The 16,909-nt window shown below is 42.0% G+C and overlaps 2 protein-coding genes across 16 annotated transcripts in view; one reads left to right on the top strand and one right to left on the bottom strand.

The window, feature by feature from the left end:
• Positions 1-9,275, top strand: part of LOC115208107 (calcium-dependent secretion activator 1) — a 161,509-nt gene extending 152,234 nt beyond the window's left edge. For all 14 annotated transcript variants that reach the window (XM_029775890.1, XM_029775904.1, XM_029775898.1 and 11 more), the window contains 7 exons: positions 595-742; positions 856-930; positions 1,095-1,178; positions 1,320-1,352; positions 1,774-1,881; positions 4,788-4,892; positions 7,873-9,275. In XM_029775890.1, coding sequence (XP_029631750.1) covers positions 595-742; positions 856-930; positions 1,095-1,178; positions 1,320-1,352; positions 1,774-1,881; positions 4,788-4,892; positions 7,873-8,049 — 730 coding nt within the window. In that variant the 3' untranslated portion in view covers positions 8,050-9,275. The remainder of the gene's footprint in view (positions 1-594; positions 743-855; positions 931-1,094; positions 1,179-1,319; positions 1,353-1,773; positions 1,882-4,787; positions 4,893-7,872) is intronic.
• A 2,736-nt stretch (positions 9,276-12,011) lies between these two features.
• ca16b (carbonic anhydrase XVI b) overlaps positions 12,012-16,909 on the bottom strand; it is a 298,762-nt gene continuing 293,864 nt past the window's right edge. For both annotated transcript variants that reach the window (XM_029775887.1, XM_029775888.1), the window contains exons 23-28: positions 14,297-14,373; positions 13,721-13,849; positions 13,347-13,493; positions 12,832-12,974; positions 12,505-12,640; positions 12,012-12,221 (exon numbers count right to left, since the gene is read on the bottom strand). In XM_029775887.1, coding sequence (XP_029631747.1) covers positions 12,075-12,221; positions 12,505-12,640; positions 12,832-12,974; positions 13,347-13,493; positions 13,721-13,849; positions 14,297-14,373 — 779 coding nt within the window. In that variant the 3' untranslated portion in view covers positions 12,012-12,074. The remainder of the gene's footprint in view (positions 12,222-12,504; positions 12,641-12,831; positions 12,975-13,346; positions 13,494-13,720; positions 13,850-14,296; positions 14,374-16,909) is intronic.

Genomic DNA, 16,909 nt, shown 5'->3' with positions numbered 1-16,909 from the left:
TTAGGAAAGCTCAAATTATACCCTTTTCAAGAAAACCACTGTTATTTACCACCCTTGACGGTTATGATGGGGAGGAAATCAAAGCTGTAAATTGTTTAACCTGAAGCCAAGGCTTTGTACCCTATATGGTTCAGTATAGCTGTCATGGGTTACAATCTGCTACAATATCAATGTAGCCAGCAAAGTTATACAAGGGGATAATAAGCCTAGTCGGAAAAGGTTATCTAAATGTGAACATGATGAAGTCAGACGTAGCCTAAATATTCATTATTTAATAGAAAAAAACTATTACATGACTAAAATAGCTGTGACTAAAACAAGATTAAAATTGTCATGAGTTTTAGTCGACTGATTATAACTAAAACTAACTAAGGATGAAATGACTGAAATGTGACTGTATTTTAAGACTAAAACTAAAATAGCTGCCAAAATGAACACTGGTGTGTGGTGTTGTGTACTGCCAGTGTTGGTGTGTGGTGTTGTGTACTGCCAGTGTTGGTGTGTGTGTGTCTCGATCATGTGGCTTGACATGAGCCTCTGCCCCAAACTAAATACCATACATTGCATAGAGATGTTCCCTGACGTGTATTGCAGCACTAGGATGGCATTTGAGTCCAAGCTGGCAAAGAGCAGCAGGGGTACAGACTTCCGCATCTCCGCAGCAATATGCACCATGTTCAATGTGATGGTGGACGCGAAGGACCAGTCTTCCAAGCTGTGTGCCATGGAGATGGGCCAGGAGGTAAGACTCTGGCACTACCAATGCAAAGTTTGTGGGTTCAATTCCCAGAAGGGATCACCTACTCAAACTGTACCACCCAAATAGATGAACTGTGTGTTATATTCCTCTTTCAGAAACAGTACCACACCCAGATAGATGAACTGATTGAGGAGAGTGTAAAGGACATGATCCAACTCATGGTGGCAAAGGTAGACTTCATTTTTCTTCTTGTCCTCCCTAATGATACCTAACTCGTCTTGTGGTTGGCCTCATAGTGCGTTGTGGCACTAGAAAAGTAGACCAAGGTGATTTGTAGTCTGGGATGAATGTTATTATTCATTTGTTTGTTTATTGTTGTTTGTGTGTCTCACAGTTTGTGGTTATTCTGGAGGGTCTGTTGGCCAAGATCTCCCGATACGATGAAGGCACTCTATTCTCATCTTTCATGTCATTCACGGTAAGACTAGGCTTCTCTACTGTATCGCCTCCAATATCATACCAGATGGTACTATGTTTCCGTAAATTATTCTAGGTATATTGGTGACTGCAAATGATGGAATTCTCATATTTTCTTGTCACAATCTGCCTGTAATTTCAGGTGAAAGCGGCCTCAAAGTATGTGGACGTCCCTGTAAGTGTGCCACGGTCCCAGTCGATCTCTGTAAAATGTCAAACCAGTAAAAAAGCTATGTGATCAGAAAGGAAGCACTTATCGTTTACTTAATTCAGATCAAAACACATTATCATGTGTTTGGGGTGATTTAACTGTACTGTGCATAGCTGATACATTCTTCCCACATAACCCCTTCCCACTGCCCCTCCCACCCTGCCTCTATGTCTTTAACACTATTGTACCGTGTGAGTCTGTATAAAGTACATTACATCCTTATTTAATTTAATCAAGTTTTCTCTATTTTTATTTATATTTGTCATATATTTTCAATAAATGTTTACAATCTGCATCCCTGTACATGTGACTAATAAACTCAATCTAATCTAAATCTGATATAAATTACAGATTAACAATGTCTATGTTTCTGGTGTGTTTGCAGAAGCCTGGGATGGACGTTGCCGACGGTTATGTCACCTGTGTCCGCCATTCTCAGGACATTCTACGAGATAAGGTCAATGAGGAGGTGTATATAGAAAGGTTATTTGATGTAAGTAAGATGCCGTCTCCTCCTGACCAATAGGGAGGGAGCTTTCCAGAATGTGGCAAAACAATTGTGACAGGAAAGGGATATTATATGTCACATTTTAAGACCAGGCGCTGTGTGTATGCCTACCACAGCCTGGAACAGAAGAGGCTTGTGTTTTATAATCTTCCTCTATAGGCTTTTCTCCTCGTCTCTCCTCTATCCCTTCTTCTCTGTTCTCTGAACCTCTGCTCCTGCCCACTGTATTCTGGTGTGCATTGCCACAGTGCTTTTGGACCTTTGTGCATTGGTTGGATCACTTTTGTTTACAAGCAAAGAGTCCAAGCAAGCACCATCGGGCAGGATTATCAAAAGCAGTGCTCTCTGGGTAAAGAAAGATAAAGAAATGATGCATAGGTCATCTAATAAACTCCAACACTAGGATACGTAATAACCAACTTTCCCTTTCTATCTTAAGTAATACTAAATAATATATAGTATTTTAAAATGCACGTTCACATTTTGAAGCGGTCTTGCTAAGCAAAAGCCATTGATATGAGAGCACTGTCTTACAAGCACATAATCCTTATGTGGTACATTTGAAATAATGTGTCCACCATCTCCGTGAGGTGTACTACAGTGACGTGTGTTTGCTTCATACCCCTGAAATGTATAGACTGTACAGTATTGTGGTGCACAGGTGTGTGTGTGTGTGTGTTGGCTTTGTATGTTTGAGAGGCGTGTGGTAATGTGCTGGAGTGGTTTAGTAGGTGTGTCGGCTGTGTATTTGTGTATTTGAGAGGTAATACTTTGTGCAGTAGCCTACTGTTCCTGCCCTGTCACTGCGTGTGTGTTGGCTATGAGTGTTTGTGAGGTGTGCTGTTATGTGCTAGAGTGGTGTGTATTTTGTGTTTGCAAGGTGTGCTGCACTACTGTGAAGTGTGTTTAATTCCATCTTTAAGGTCAACACTGACTGTCCCTGTCTCACTCCTTGTGTTTCCACACTGCTAAAGAGGACAGCCCCTCCTCCCCACTGTTTCTGATGCGTGATTGTATAGCTGCTTCTAACCTGGCCCTACCCAGCACTACCATGTTTGGCCTGTTCCATGTCTTTTGAGCTGTGGATGTTTTGGTTTTAAATGTTGTATTTCCGTTAGTTTTGGAGTGTCTTTGATGATTACGTTTTGTTTTATTTAACATTATTTTCCCTCCTAATACTATTATATTCAATCCATCTCTTTGCATGTGGTGTCTCTGCTGCGTCTCTCTCTCTCTCTCTCTTTCTTTCTTTCTATTCACTCTCTCAATTACTTTCTTTCTTTCTTTATTAACCCCATAACTCCTGCCGCCTCCTCTTTTCTTCAAAAAGTGGCACTTATCTCTAATGTCGCGTTGTTTTAGCACATTATGTTGAATGGCATGATTTCAAGTCAAATAATCTTCCTGTGTACATCTTCTAGCATGACCTTCCACCTCTAAGAGTTATGCCTCAGTCATACTACTATACAACACATACAGCCCACCAACCGCACGCACGCACTCACCCAGCCACCCACGAAGCCACCAAACCCACCTTCCTTCCAGGTCTGCATGCACTGCACGCACATCCTGTAGGCTCAACTCGACAGTGTGAAGTGGACAGGCATCCATCCGCTAAAATCTGACCTCATGCGTCAAGCCAAAACCTCCTGACCAACCAGTCATCTCTACAGGACAAAAACAAACCTGGGTACAATCAAATTAGAGCTAGGGCAATTAGACCAATCAAACCAACCAAAGAAACAACCAAGCCAAGTCCAAACCCAGCCCTTCAGGCCTTTCATTCCTAGCCCTGCCTACTCACTCCACATGACTCAAAGTTGATTTTTTTTCTTTCTGGACATTCGAAGGAGGACGACAGTTTCCTATCTTCCTTGGTTTATCACTCTTCTTCTCTCGTGTGCTGTTCTCTTATAACTTGATCTCTACTATGAATCCTCTGGGTCAATCTTATCCTACACTTTGAATGAATGAAACATTCTTCTAATAAGGTATAAGAAAATAGCACAACTGTCTGCTCCTTGCCTGCCTAACCATTTACTCACTTTGTCATTTTGATTTCATTTCGGCAAATGATCGAGTTGAAACAAGACTGTGAAGTTACAGTATGTAGAATGAATGTTCTACGATGTTGTCGTGTTGCTTATATGTATTGAAGAACCTTCACAAGGCTTTAGCGCTGCTCTAGATCATTTGAAGTAAAGCATTTATGATAAATTCAGATCCCCTTACAATATACTGTACAAATGGTGTATGGGTATGCCATATTCTGTTCAGTTTAGACATTTACCTACTTAGAACAACTTGGCCCAAGTAGATATTTCTGTTCCTGATGGTACTGGAGACAGAAAGTTTGTGCCAGAAAACATGAAGATGTTATAGTTTTAATGTCTACCTAGCACTACTAATATAACCTGGCAATTTATTAATAATTTCATTGTTTCCCTCTGATTTACTTAGTGCCATGCAGTGCTTGGAAAAATGGGAATTCTAAAATAATGAATTGGCTTTTTTCTGAAATAAGTATTTTATGCATGTTCAGTGTGTGTTTATTTCTCCACTGCAGAGAGAGAGAGAGTGTGTGTGTGTGTGTGTGTGTGTGTGTGTGTGTGTGTGTGTGTGTGTGTGTGTGTGTGTGTGTGTGTGTCTTTTTTCGAAATGTCTGTCTTGTCTTTCCTGGAAAATACTGTAAATGTCTGTGTGAGTTAGGTGTCGGAAAGTACTTCCCTATGTGTTAGTGTGTTTTGCTTGTAAGACGTGTGTATGTGTTCACTAGAGAACATCAAACTGCATCTTGATATGCAGAGAGCTCTAGTTTGTGTGTGTTTGTGTTTGCGTCTACGTGTGTGTGTGTGTTTTGCTGGAGAACGCTGTGTTTGTGTGTGTTGCAGCAATGGTACACAGCCACCATGAACCTGCTGGGGACCTGGCTCACTGAGCGCATGGACCAGCAGCTCCATCTCTACCAGCTCAAGATCCTCATCAGGATCGTCAAGGTAACTCATTGCCAGGGTAGGGGTTGATAATCTGCACTATAACTCAGCGACTGTAACTATTTTGACACTATTGTCGCTTTATTTGATGGCAAAATGGGAACATGATTGAAAACGTACGTTGAAAACATGTCAAGGTAACAAAAGCCTTGTGCTCACACTGCAGGCCTTAATGCTCAAAGCAGTTTTGGAATACTGACTGTACAAACAGCAAGTTACAAGTGACAATTGGATTTGTGTGTGTTCAGACTAGTCATTTGCTGTCATTGCTATGCTAGTTGTCATGGTAATGGCAGGTGTGTGTGTGTGTGTGTGTGTGTGTGTGTGTGTGTGTGTGTGTGTGTGTGTGTGTGTGTGTGTGTGTGTGTGTGTGTGTGTGTGTGTGTGTGTGTGTGTGTGTGTGTGTGTGTGTGTGCAATGGTGTAGACTGATTGGTCGTGGTGGTGCTCATGCTTTCTGTCACTCAGAAGTTGTTGTGTAGCAAGCTAATGTGACAACAATGCCTGCCATGGAAGTCTCCCAGCTGCTTTGAATGTTTGAAATCAAATCAAAGTTTCTTTGTCACGTGCGCTGAATACAACAGATGTAGATCTTACAGTGAAATGCTTACTTATAGGCTCTAACCAATAGTGCAAAAAAGGTATTAGGTGAACAATAGGTAGGTAAAGAAATAAAACAACAGTAAAAAGAGGCTATAAAAGTAACGAGGCTACATACAGACACCGGTTAGTCAGGCTGATTGAGGTAGTATGTACATGTAGATATGGTTAAAGTTAATGTGCATATATGATGAACAGAGAGTAGCAGTAGCGTAAAAGAGGGGTTGGCGGGTGGTGGGTGGGACACAATGCAGATAGCCCGGCAAGCCACTGGGCGGGAGCACTGGTTGGTCGGCCCAATTGAGGTAGTATGTACATGAATGTATAGTTAAAGTGACTATGCATATATGATAAACAGAGAGTAGCAGCAGCGTAAAAGGAGGGGTTGGGGTGGGGGGCACAATGCAAATAGTCCGGGTAGCCATTTGATTACCTGTTCAGGAGTCTTATGGCTTGGGGGTAAAAACTGTTGAGAAGCCTTTTTGTCCTAGACTTGGCACTCCGGTACCGCTTGCTATGCGGTAGTAGAAAGAACAGTCTATGACTGGGGTGGCTGGGGTCTTTGACAATTTTTTGGGCCTTCCTCTGACACCGCCTGGTTTAGAGGTCATGGATGGCAGGCAGCTTAGCCCCAGTGATGTACTGGGCCGTATGCACTACCCTCTGTAGTGCCTTGCAGTCAGAGGCCGAGCAGTTGCCGTACCAGGCAGTGATGCAACCAGTCAGGATGCTCTCGGTGTTGCAGCTGTAGAACCTTTTGAGGATCTCAGGACCCATGCCAAATCTTTTTAGTTTCCTGAGCGGGAATAGGCTTTGTCGTGCCCTCTTCACGACTGTCTTGGTGTGTTTGGACCATTCTAGTTTGTTGTTGATGTGGACACCAAGGAACTTGAAGCTCTCAACCTGCTCCACTACAGCCCCATCGATGAGAATGGGGGCGTGCTTGGTCCTCCTTTTCCTGTAGTCCACAATAATCTCCTTAGTCTTGGCTACGTTGAAGGATAGGTTGTTATTCTGGCACCAGTCGGCCAGGTCTCTGACTTCCTCCCTATAGGCTGTCTCGTCATTTTTGGTGATCAGGCCTACCACTGTTGTGTCGTCCCCAAACTTGATGATGGTGTTGGAGTAGTGCCTGGCCATGCAGTTGTAGGTGAACAGGGAGTACAGGAGGGGACTGAGCACGCAGTCCCCTCCACGCTGATCCTCAGTGTTGAGGATCAGCGTGGCAGATGTGTTGCTGCCTACCCTCACCAACTGGGGGCAGCCCGTCAGGAAGTCCAGGATCCAGTTGCAGAGGGAGGGGTTTAGTCCCAGGATCCTTAGCTTAGTGATGAGCTTTGAGGGTACTATGGTGTTGAACGCTGAGCTGTAGTCAATGAATAGCATTCTCACGTAAGTGTTCCTTTTGTCCAGGTGGGAAAGGGCAGTGTGGAGTGCAATAGAGATTGCATAATCTGTGGATCTGTTTGGGTGGTATGCAAATTGGAGTGGGTCATAGTGTAAGAACACATTTAAAGCCTCAAAGGGTAAGATGATCCAACTTTCAGAACAATAACTAGCATGCTAGCTAACTGTTTAGCTTTCTATCACATTCACTGATTTATTTGTAAACAATTAGCAAGCTAGTTAGTAGGGTTGAGTGGTATTCAGATTTTCATGGCGTCACATTGTTTCTGTAACATAGTGGGTACTATGGTATTACCGAATGTGCACACAAGGGGCACAATTTTTTTACCGCACAAAAAAGGGTTCTTGGTCCAGGAGGGGATTGAATGTCTCTGCTGTAGCCAAGAAGCTGGATCTTGACAGCTAACCACTTATCTAGCAAGTCTGCAAATCAAATGCACAGCTGGATCCCACAGCTGGATATAATTTATTTGACACATCTTAGATTTCTTATAGTTATACTTAACTTATAAACAGTGGCGTAGGACACACCCCTGCAACAGTATTTCGAAATATACCCAGTACGGTATAAACGGTATATTGCCTAAGCCTAAGTCTAAAAAACAAATTCATCAGATTTGACTGTTCAGACACAAGTTGCATGACCAGGAATCAGATTTGTATGAAATGTGGCTTGATATATCTGATTCCATGTGCTTTTTGGTTGTTCAGACTGCAGGGAAAAGATCCAATTTGAATTGGATATGACAAAAAAATGGGATAGTCACTTCAAACTGCCAGTATGAACAAGGCTAACATGGTATGGTAAGGGTTAATAGTGCATTGTCGAGACCCTCATATCTTTATATTCACTGTCATTGATTACCATGGCATGTAATCTACCTGTAACTCAGTGGCACAAGTTCTTTGTCGAGCCTTTAGCGACTTCATCCCTCTATACTTGCTAATCGCCCTTTTAATCATCCATCTCCTTGTAGAAAAAGTACCGTGACTTCCGTCTGCAGGGGGTGCTAGACTCCACCCTGAACAGTAAGATGTATGACACGGTGAGGAACAGGCTGACCCTGGAGGAGGCCAACGCTTCCATGAAAGAGGGAGGCATGGGGGGCATCTCCATGAAGGACAGCGACGAAGAGGACGAAGACGATGACTAGAGCCCAGCGCCGCCCGACCTCAGAACTGGCACCGACACCTCCTTTTGCCCCCCGTCTGACCCCCCCCCCCGTCTCCACTCTCGACCCCCGATCCTCTACTCTCACAACTTTTGACTTAGCCTGGTAACCAATGCATGTACCAACTCTGTTACTCAGACAGCCACTTTAGGTCCTCTTTGTGATCTGAAAATGCCCATGAAGGACCTATATTAAACAATAAAAATAGTAATTACTATACTGAGGAAAAATAATACAAATAAAGATGTTGAAAAAATAAACCATGAATGACAGTTTAGCTGTGTCATGATGAAGATAGCACCGATATCTTTGACTCATTGATTTCTAAATTCATTTCTATGTGTTCCTAAGCAATATGGAGTACCATTTGTTTGACAATGTTGAGTGAGATTATTAGGTGTGTCCCTGTCCAATGCAAACCTATATCGCGCTTCTTTGTTGTATTCTACATTCATTATAATGGTACATTGTCGTGACGATGAGTGTATAGACCCTTTTCTTTGTATTGTCTATCTTTAAGTGGATGCCAACTGCTTCAAACTGAAAATTACCTTCTGTATTTAAGTTCAATGCTGTTTAGGATAAACTTCTCGTCTACTCACTCTACTGTACTCTCAGCACCATAGTATGTTCTAGACCGTCTGTTTCCTCATCTGTGTCAATGCTCTGTGACCTCATAATCTTTCACCCTCATAATCTTTCACCCTATCACTAACGAGACATCGTCCAGCAGCCATCTTGAACTAAAATGAGTGGGTATTCTAGAAATGCAATATTCTCAAAGCTCCATTTTGATATCTTGTTGGAGATTATATTTTTCTTTCTACATTGTTGAAACGACCTTGAAACAGGTTCTAATCTATTTTAAATTTAGTTGCACGTTTACAGAGAAAAGAGAGCTGAAAATAAAATGTTTTTTTTTATTTACCAAAATGAAAGTTGGTCTGTCTTTTTAGTTTTATTACGTATTTGATTAGAATGAGATGTGTGGCATTTCTTTGGGTCTCACTGTTGTTTTGTATATACACCGCTGTACATTGCATTCTGAACCATCGCTGCATGCCCGTGGGTCCCCACCCTCTCCGAATGCTTTCCGTTTTGTGTGAAAATTAGCTGGTGGATTAATTCTTGCTTTTGCCTTATGAAAGCCAACAGTTGTAATATGCAAGAGCTGTGTGGCCTCTAAATAAAATTACTGTACAAATACACAATTGTTCTCTTTGTGTGATTTATAGAATATGTAAATGACCTATTTGACCCAGGGAAAGGGGACATGAAATGTTTTCAACCTGCACACTGAGGAACACCAAAGTGCATACTGGCGAGATTAGGGATAAGTGTCAACCAACTACTGACAACCAGCAGAGGGCAACATTGTGACCATAGAAAATAGAACTGCCCTTGAGGGGTTAACAGCTATAGAAACAGCTCATGAAAGCAGAACAATGAAAGCCCTGCATCATACCACAGTAAATCTCACACAAATAGACAACACCAGGATGAAGTACATCAAAACCCATACTTTATTTAATGTATAGCAATACAATTTACATATTAAATAACACTATTACACTATAATAATATTATATCATATGACAGTACCATGGTAATACAACACCATGGCACTATCATACAATGACAATATAATAAATGGACCAAACCATTTCATTTCTTCACGTTTACAAAATAGAACAACTGCTGAACTTGCTTAGACGGGGTTGAGGAGGCAAACGTTACTCAGTGACTCCCGGGATCTTTTTCATCCATAGCACACACTGGTCTGATGTAGTCTATAGCAAAAGTCTGATATTCAAAATGGGGAGGAATAACATATTCTTGACCCCGAGAGAAAAACAAATTATTTACGGGGAACATCCCAAATGGTATCCTATTCCCTACTGTATATAGTGCACCTCTTTTGATCAAATGTAGGGCACTATATAGATAATAGGATGCCATTTTGGAAGCAGTCATGGACTTGTGTTGGAAGGTGATGGCAGTCTACTTGTATCCATGGAGACATGATTCCTACATACTCACCACGAATACAATGACTGAGAGGAGGACAATGTTACAAAGAAAAAAGCTTCATATGAAAATAAAGGTCTATAACGATCACACAGCAAAGATTATAACGTCCAAGAAGACTGATCCTTGAAGTAAAATATGTACATACCTTCGAAATAGGAAATTACACTCATGTTATAAATGAATATGTATAAAGCGTAACGTTAATAATAATGATCGAGATACATTTAAAAGTTTCACATGCAAAACAAATGGTTGTTTGCTGCCAATAACTGTTTCCCGTTGTGACAAAGAAGCATGTTATAAGTCAGGACTTTTCTCCAAATGTTGGAGAGTTGTGACTTCATTTAAGAAGCTTCTCGTCGAGAGAGAAGAGGGGGGGGAAAAAGGAAACTACAGCATCTATGTATAAGTACAGGGTATAGCTACAGGGTACAGTATGAATGAGTAAAGTTGATATTATTGTTGTTTGGTGTAGTGGTTAGTTCAAATCCAGTTCAAACATCATTTCACATGGTGAAGTATGGACTTACACTATGGACTTTCATTAGGATGAACGCTTCATGTGACCGATCGTTGTCCGAGACACATTCTAAGAACTTTGTGGTAACATTGCACAACCATGTAATAATATAATGTTTTAGTCCAATTATGGTCAAACAACTTTCTTGTTGCAATTTTCAACCACGTCTTTGGTTATAATGAAAGAAAAACACTCCCCCTCGAGATGATGTTAAGACTACGAGAACTCCATTAATTTGGTAAGATGAAAGCTGTATTTTATGAAGTAAACTTTATATTAAGTAAAACAGTTGATGCAAGATAAGCCACATGTAGAGCTGGGTTGGACAAAATGGACACTACGGGTCTTGATCCACACAAGGCGAGAGGGGGAATGATATACAGTATACAAAACCAGCTGCTTACTTTGATAAAGGATATAGTCATATATATATATTACAAAACAATATAAATCTTAATATAAAGCAATAAATGTTCACAGTAGTTGTAATACTACTTAAAAAAAATCTAACTTATGGGTCAAATTTACAAATATGAATGGGGATATTTGGGTAATATAGTTATAATATGTATAAGTAACATAGTATCTCTACAGATTAAAATGTTCCTTGGATAAGGTGGGGTTTCCAAAATAAGAAGTGTTGGCCAGATGATAGTGATGCAATGCATGTTGGGTGAGCTGTACTGTAATAAAATGTACTGAACTGGGATGGTCTGTATTAAGAAATCTATTGGCCTGGAAGATCATGTTGACCTATAGGGTCGTCCTTGGTCTTCATTGTTCATTCATTCATTGAGGCGAAAGTATTTTCTTTGCCACAATCCAAAAAGGGTTCCAATGCAGGTAGTGGAGCGTGGAGCCAGGGTCTAGCTAACTGTACTGTATTATCTAACAGGGTTTTAGGCAGTAACACTGAAAGTATAGTGCAAACTGGACAGAGCTTCTTTCTTTTTCCACACGTGAAACAACTTAAACAGGTGCAAACCCTCAGCAGGATAACAACTAAGACAAAAATAATGAAGAAACAAATAAATATCAAAAAACATTATATCATCAGTGTAAAAAAGGTAATCAGGTTACCGGTATTCATTTAACCAATATTTCTGGCAAAAAAAGGCCTCGGGAAAGTCCTCCAAAGTTCTCTCCGTTTCTCAGAGTTGTACAAATTAAGTGCCTTCGGGTGGTGGTGTGAGCTACGGTGTGGTCATTCAGACTAATGACTCCAGTCAGACCAATAACCAGTCAGACCAGTAACCAGTCAGACCAGTAACCAGTCATACCAATACAACCAGTAGCCAGTCAGACCAGTAGCCAGTCAGACCAGTAACCAGTCAGACTAGTGACCAGTAGAACCAGTCAGACCAGTGACCAGTCAGACCAGTAACCAGTCAGACCAGTAACCAGTCAGACCAGTAACCAGTCAGACCAGTAACCAGTCAGACCAGTAACCAGTCAGTCAGACCAGCGACTCCATGCTCTCTGCAGGGTCTGATTCGTCCATTATGACAACCACTCCATTAGTGTCCATGTAGAGCGGGCACATCCCGCTATCTCTGCTGCTCACCAGGCTCAGCATGGCCTTGTACAGGTACTGATAGTGCTCCTGGAGAGACAGAGAGACACAACGAGAGGGGAGGACAGAGGGACAGGTTAACACAACTGTTAATACTGACAAATGTTGCAACTTCAAATGTTACTTCTAGGTCTAAGATTGGTGACATGTTGAGAAGTCATGTCAGAACAAGCAATGACAACCACCATGTTACACAGACTGGAAGTGATATTTGTTCCTATGACTGAATGGAGATGTTGCAAGAAGTTAGTTATTGACAATTGCTGATTATTAACAGCACCAATCCTCCTGGCTGGGTCATGGTTGAACTCACAATGTCTGTGAAGACTCCTGGCCTCATGAGGTTGATCATCTTAGCCACCTGATAGACATCCACAGCCCCTTCACTCTCCAGCTGCTGAGACAGGGTGGTGAGGGCACACAGAGTCCCCGCAGACACTGCCCCAAACCTACCAGGGACAGAGAGGGACATCATGATACCAATTGAGCAATGTGTCCATGCCCCGAAGAATTTAGGCTGTTCTGGAGGCAAGGGTGGGGGAGGTCGACCCGGTTCTAGATGGGTGTACCTAATAAACTGGACACTGAATGCACAGTACCTACGCACGCACTCAAGCGCACACACACCAGGCCCACTTACTCATCGTGTATGATGGTGGGTCCGTCTCGTGTCATGGCCTCCTCTTTGATGACATTGATGAGCTCGAAGGTGCTGCTGAGAGGAGCATCTGGGTTCGGCCATTTAGGGCACTGGAAATGTCTTACCTCCAGGACATAGTCATCCTGTTAGAGAGAGGGAGACATATTACAGTCAGACACAACTAGACAATGACAATAGGCCAGTACTGTAGGCCAGTACTGTAGGCCAGTACTGTAGTTTAACTAAAGCCCAATCTGATGACACTTATTACAAACAAATGGGAATAACAACCTTCCCCTAAATGTCTTCAATTACAGTACCGTAGTTTAGCTAGAACCTATCTGAAAACGGATGGGCTCAACCAAGGCCCAGTCCCACTGGTCCTACCTCTAAGGACCACCCTAGGACAACCATGGCCCTTCTATCTGCGTACCGGCATAACGGTCTAAGAGGTTTTTATACACTGAGAGGTTACCTGTGAGGGGTGAAAGGTCAAAGATGAAGGGTTACTGTACCTGCGTGGCCTCCAGTATAAAGTCGTGGATGATGATCTGTTCTTCGTTGGAGAGACACAATCTGTCCTTGCTGATCAGGGTGACGGTGAAGGCTAGGCAGTTCATCGCCTCCTCTCTGCTCGGCCAGTACACAAACTCATCCTCAGCCTAGATACACATACGAAAACACAGGCACACAGGTTAGATGAGTGTAAGGTATATATGTGTAAGCAGGTCCAAACTGTGCTGTGCTGGCTTGGATATTTTATTTTCATATATTCCTTTTCAGCACTGATGCATAACCAGGCAAGGACAGTACAGTTTTACTTGACTAAGTAGGGTGAAAAGCATAAGAGACTTATGGTTATAACCTGCTGGCCAGCTACTCTACTCACCAAACCGTGGTTGTCAGCAAGCATGACGATGATTTGGGCGTTGTGGTCCCAGATCATTCTCCAGAAGTCTGTGGTGGTGTGGGGCAAAGGATGCTGGGTAATGATGAACTCATTACTCCTGTAGTAACCCTGCGTGGCCAAAGGTTGAAGGTCAACATGTTAGCAGTCATGCATAGTCAACAGCTCTCACAAAATCTTCTATAACATTATTAACCAATTACATTCACATTTACATTTAAGTCATTTAGCAGACGCTCTTATCCATTGTCTGAACACCAGAAGGAATGTACTGTATTGTGTCTGTTAGGACTTACATTTCATATCAATGAGTTTTAAAGGTTACTGTCTTGATCGTGATGTACTGTGTACAGGCCCTTGCCTCAGTTTCTCAGTATGAATTATTCTTTATGATAAATGGTGGACTGTTATTCATTAAGAGGCTTCACACAATAACAGTAAAACATGCAGGGTAATTATAATCATCAAGGGAACAGAACATATCATTATGTTCAGACACAACTATCAGACATACAGGGTGGACAGGAGATATGTGTGTGTGATATAGCAGTATCATACCATTATGTAGGAGGCATTGATGTAGTCTGTGCCTTTCATTCCAGGGAGAGGGGCCAGTCCTACTCGAGCTCGTTCCGCTAGAGAGGGAGACAAAACACATGCATTCAATCACACCACTAGTCTTGTGGTGCCATTGTACTGTACAGTACTAACTAATAATACACATATCACATGTCTGGATTACTGCAACTCTCTGTTGGTTGTGCCATCAAACCCCTGCAAGTTATCCAGAATGCCACAGCGCGCCTTGTGTTCAACCTTCCCAAGTTCTCCCATGTCACCCCGCTCCTCTGCCCACTCCACTGGCTTCCAGTCGAAGCTTGCATCCACTACAAGACCACAGTGGCGTGCCTACAGAGGAACTGCCCCTCCCTACCGCCAGGCTATGATCAAAACCTACACAGCCATCTCGAGCCCACAGTTCTTGTACCACTGGTCTCTTGGTCGTTCTACCCGTACCTCTTCAAAGAGTATCTTAAATTAATCCCATTACCCCCCCCCCCTTGATAGCCACTTTATTGAGGGAAAATGTACATACTATGACTGTGATATGTGGTTGTCCCACCTAGCTATCTTAAGATGAGTGCACTAACTAAGTCGCTCTGGATAAATGACTAAAATGTAAATATCAACTATAAGCTACACACTGTTTCAACTACTGTGCTTTTGCTATGGCAGGATTCCCCAACTGATGGCCTGGCCCAAGGGTGGATTTATTTGACCCCCAAGATTTCTGAGCAACATTTTTTGAAAAGTTTTCATTGTTGGACATAAAAGACTGTAAAAACACCAGGAAATCAGTTGGAAATCTGTTCCAACTATTCCCACGGATAATAGAGAGAAACGTGATTACACAGTTGAAGTCAGACATTTACATACACCTTAGCCAAATACATTTAAACTCAGTGTTTCACAATTCCTGACATTTAATCCTAATAAAGATTCCCTGTTTTAGGTCAGTTAGGATCACCACTTTATTTTAAGAATGTGAAATGTCAGAATAATAGTAGAGAGAATGATTTATTTCAGCTTTTATTTCTTTCATCACATTCCCAGTGGGTCAGATTTGTATTTGGTAGCATTGCCTTTAAATTGTTTAAACTTGGGTCAAACATTTGAGTTAGCCTTCCACAAGCTTCCCACAATAAGTTGGGTGAATTTTGGCCCATTCCTCCTGGCAGAGCTGGTGTAACTGAGTCAGGTTTGTAGTTCTCCTTGCTCGCACATGCTTTTTCAGTTCTGCCCACACCTTTTCTATAGGGTTGAGGTCAGGGCTTTCTGATGGCCACTCCAATACCTTGACTTTGTTGTCCTTAATCCATTTTGCCACAACTTTAGAAGTATGCTTGGGGTCATTGTCCATTTGGAAGACCCATTTGCAACCAAGCTTTAACTTCCTGACTGATGTCTTGAGATGTTGCTTCAATCTATCCACATAATTTTTCTGCCTCATGATGCCATCTATTTTGTGAAGTGCACAAGTCCCTCCTGCAGCAAAGCGCCCCCACAACATAATGCTGCCACCCCTGTCCTTCACGGTTGGGATGGTGTTCTTCGGCTTGCAAGCACCCCCCTTTTTCCTCTAAACATAACGATGGTCGTTATGGCCAAACAGTTCTATTTTTGTTTCATCAGACCAGAGGACATTTCTCCAAAAACTACGATCTTGGTCCCCATGTGCAGACGCAAAGCATAGTCTGGCTTTTTTATGGCGGTTTTGGAGCAGTGGCTTCTTACTTGCTGAGCGGCCTTTCAGGTTATGTCGATATATGACTCGTTTTACTGTGGATATAGATACTTTTGTACCTGTTTCCTCCAGCATCTTCACAAGGTCCTTTGCTGTGTGCAAAGCATCACCAGAATGCTTCTCCTTCCTGAGCGGTATGACGGCTGCGTGGTCCCATCGTGTTTATACTTGCGTACTATTGTTTGTACAGATGAACGTGGTACCTTCAGGTGTTTGGAAATTGCTCCCAAGGATGAACCAGACTTGTGGAGGTCTACAATTTTTTTCTGAGGTCTTGGCTGATTTCTTTAGATTTTTCAATGTTGTCAAGCAAATAGGCACTGAGTTTGAAGGTAGGCCTTGAAATACATCCACAGATACACCCCCAGTTGACTCAAATGATGTGAATTAGCCTATCAGAAGCTTCTAAAGCCGTGACATAATTTTCTGGAATTTTCCAAGCTGTTTAAAGGCACAGTCTTGTGATACAGTCACAGAATTGTGATACAGTGAATTATAAGTAAAATAATCTGTCTGTAATCAATTGTTGGAAAAATGACTTGTGTCATGCACAATGTAGATGTCCTAACCGACTTGCCAAAACTATAGTTGGTTAACAAGAAATTTGTGGAGTGGTTGAAAAACGAGTTTTAAAGACTCCAACCTAAGTTTATGAAAACTTCCAACTTAAACTGTATACAAACGTAAGCAAGGTTTGAAATGATTATATTTTAGTCAAATATATTCATTTTTTTTATTCTTACGGTCAATTTGCAGTCAACAAATTATTTGTACTCATGTTCCGGGCCCCCGAACATCTGGTCAAGAAAAAAATCTGCCTGCGGCTGAATCTACCCTATGGCGTAGTCAAATGGTGGTTTGAAAAT

The sequence above is a fragment of the Salmo trutta genome, chromosome 14, assembly GCF_901001165.1.
Source record: "Salmo trutta chromosome 14, fSalTru1.1, whole genome shotgun sequence".
NCBI classification, from domain to species: Eukaryota; Metazoa; Chordata; class Actinopteri; order Salmoniformes; family Salmonidae; genus Salmo; species Salmo trutta.
Note: the sequence above shows the minus strand (reverse complement) of the source record. Positions and strands in the feature narration are given on the sequence as shown.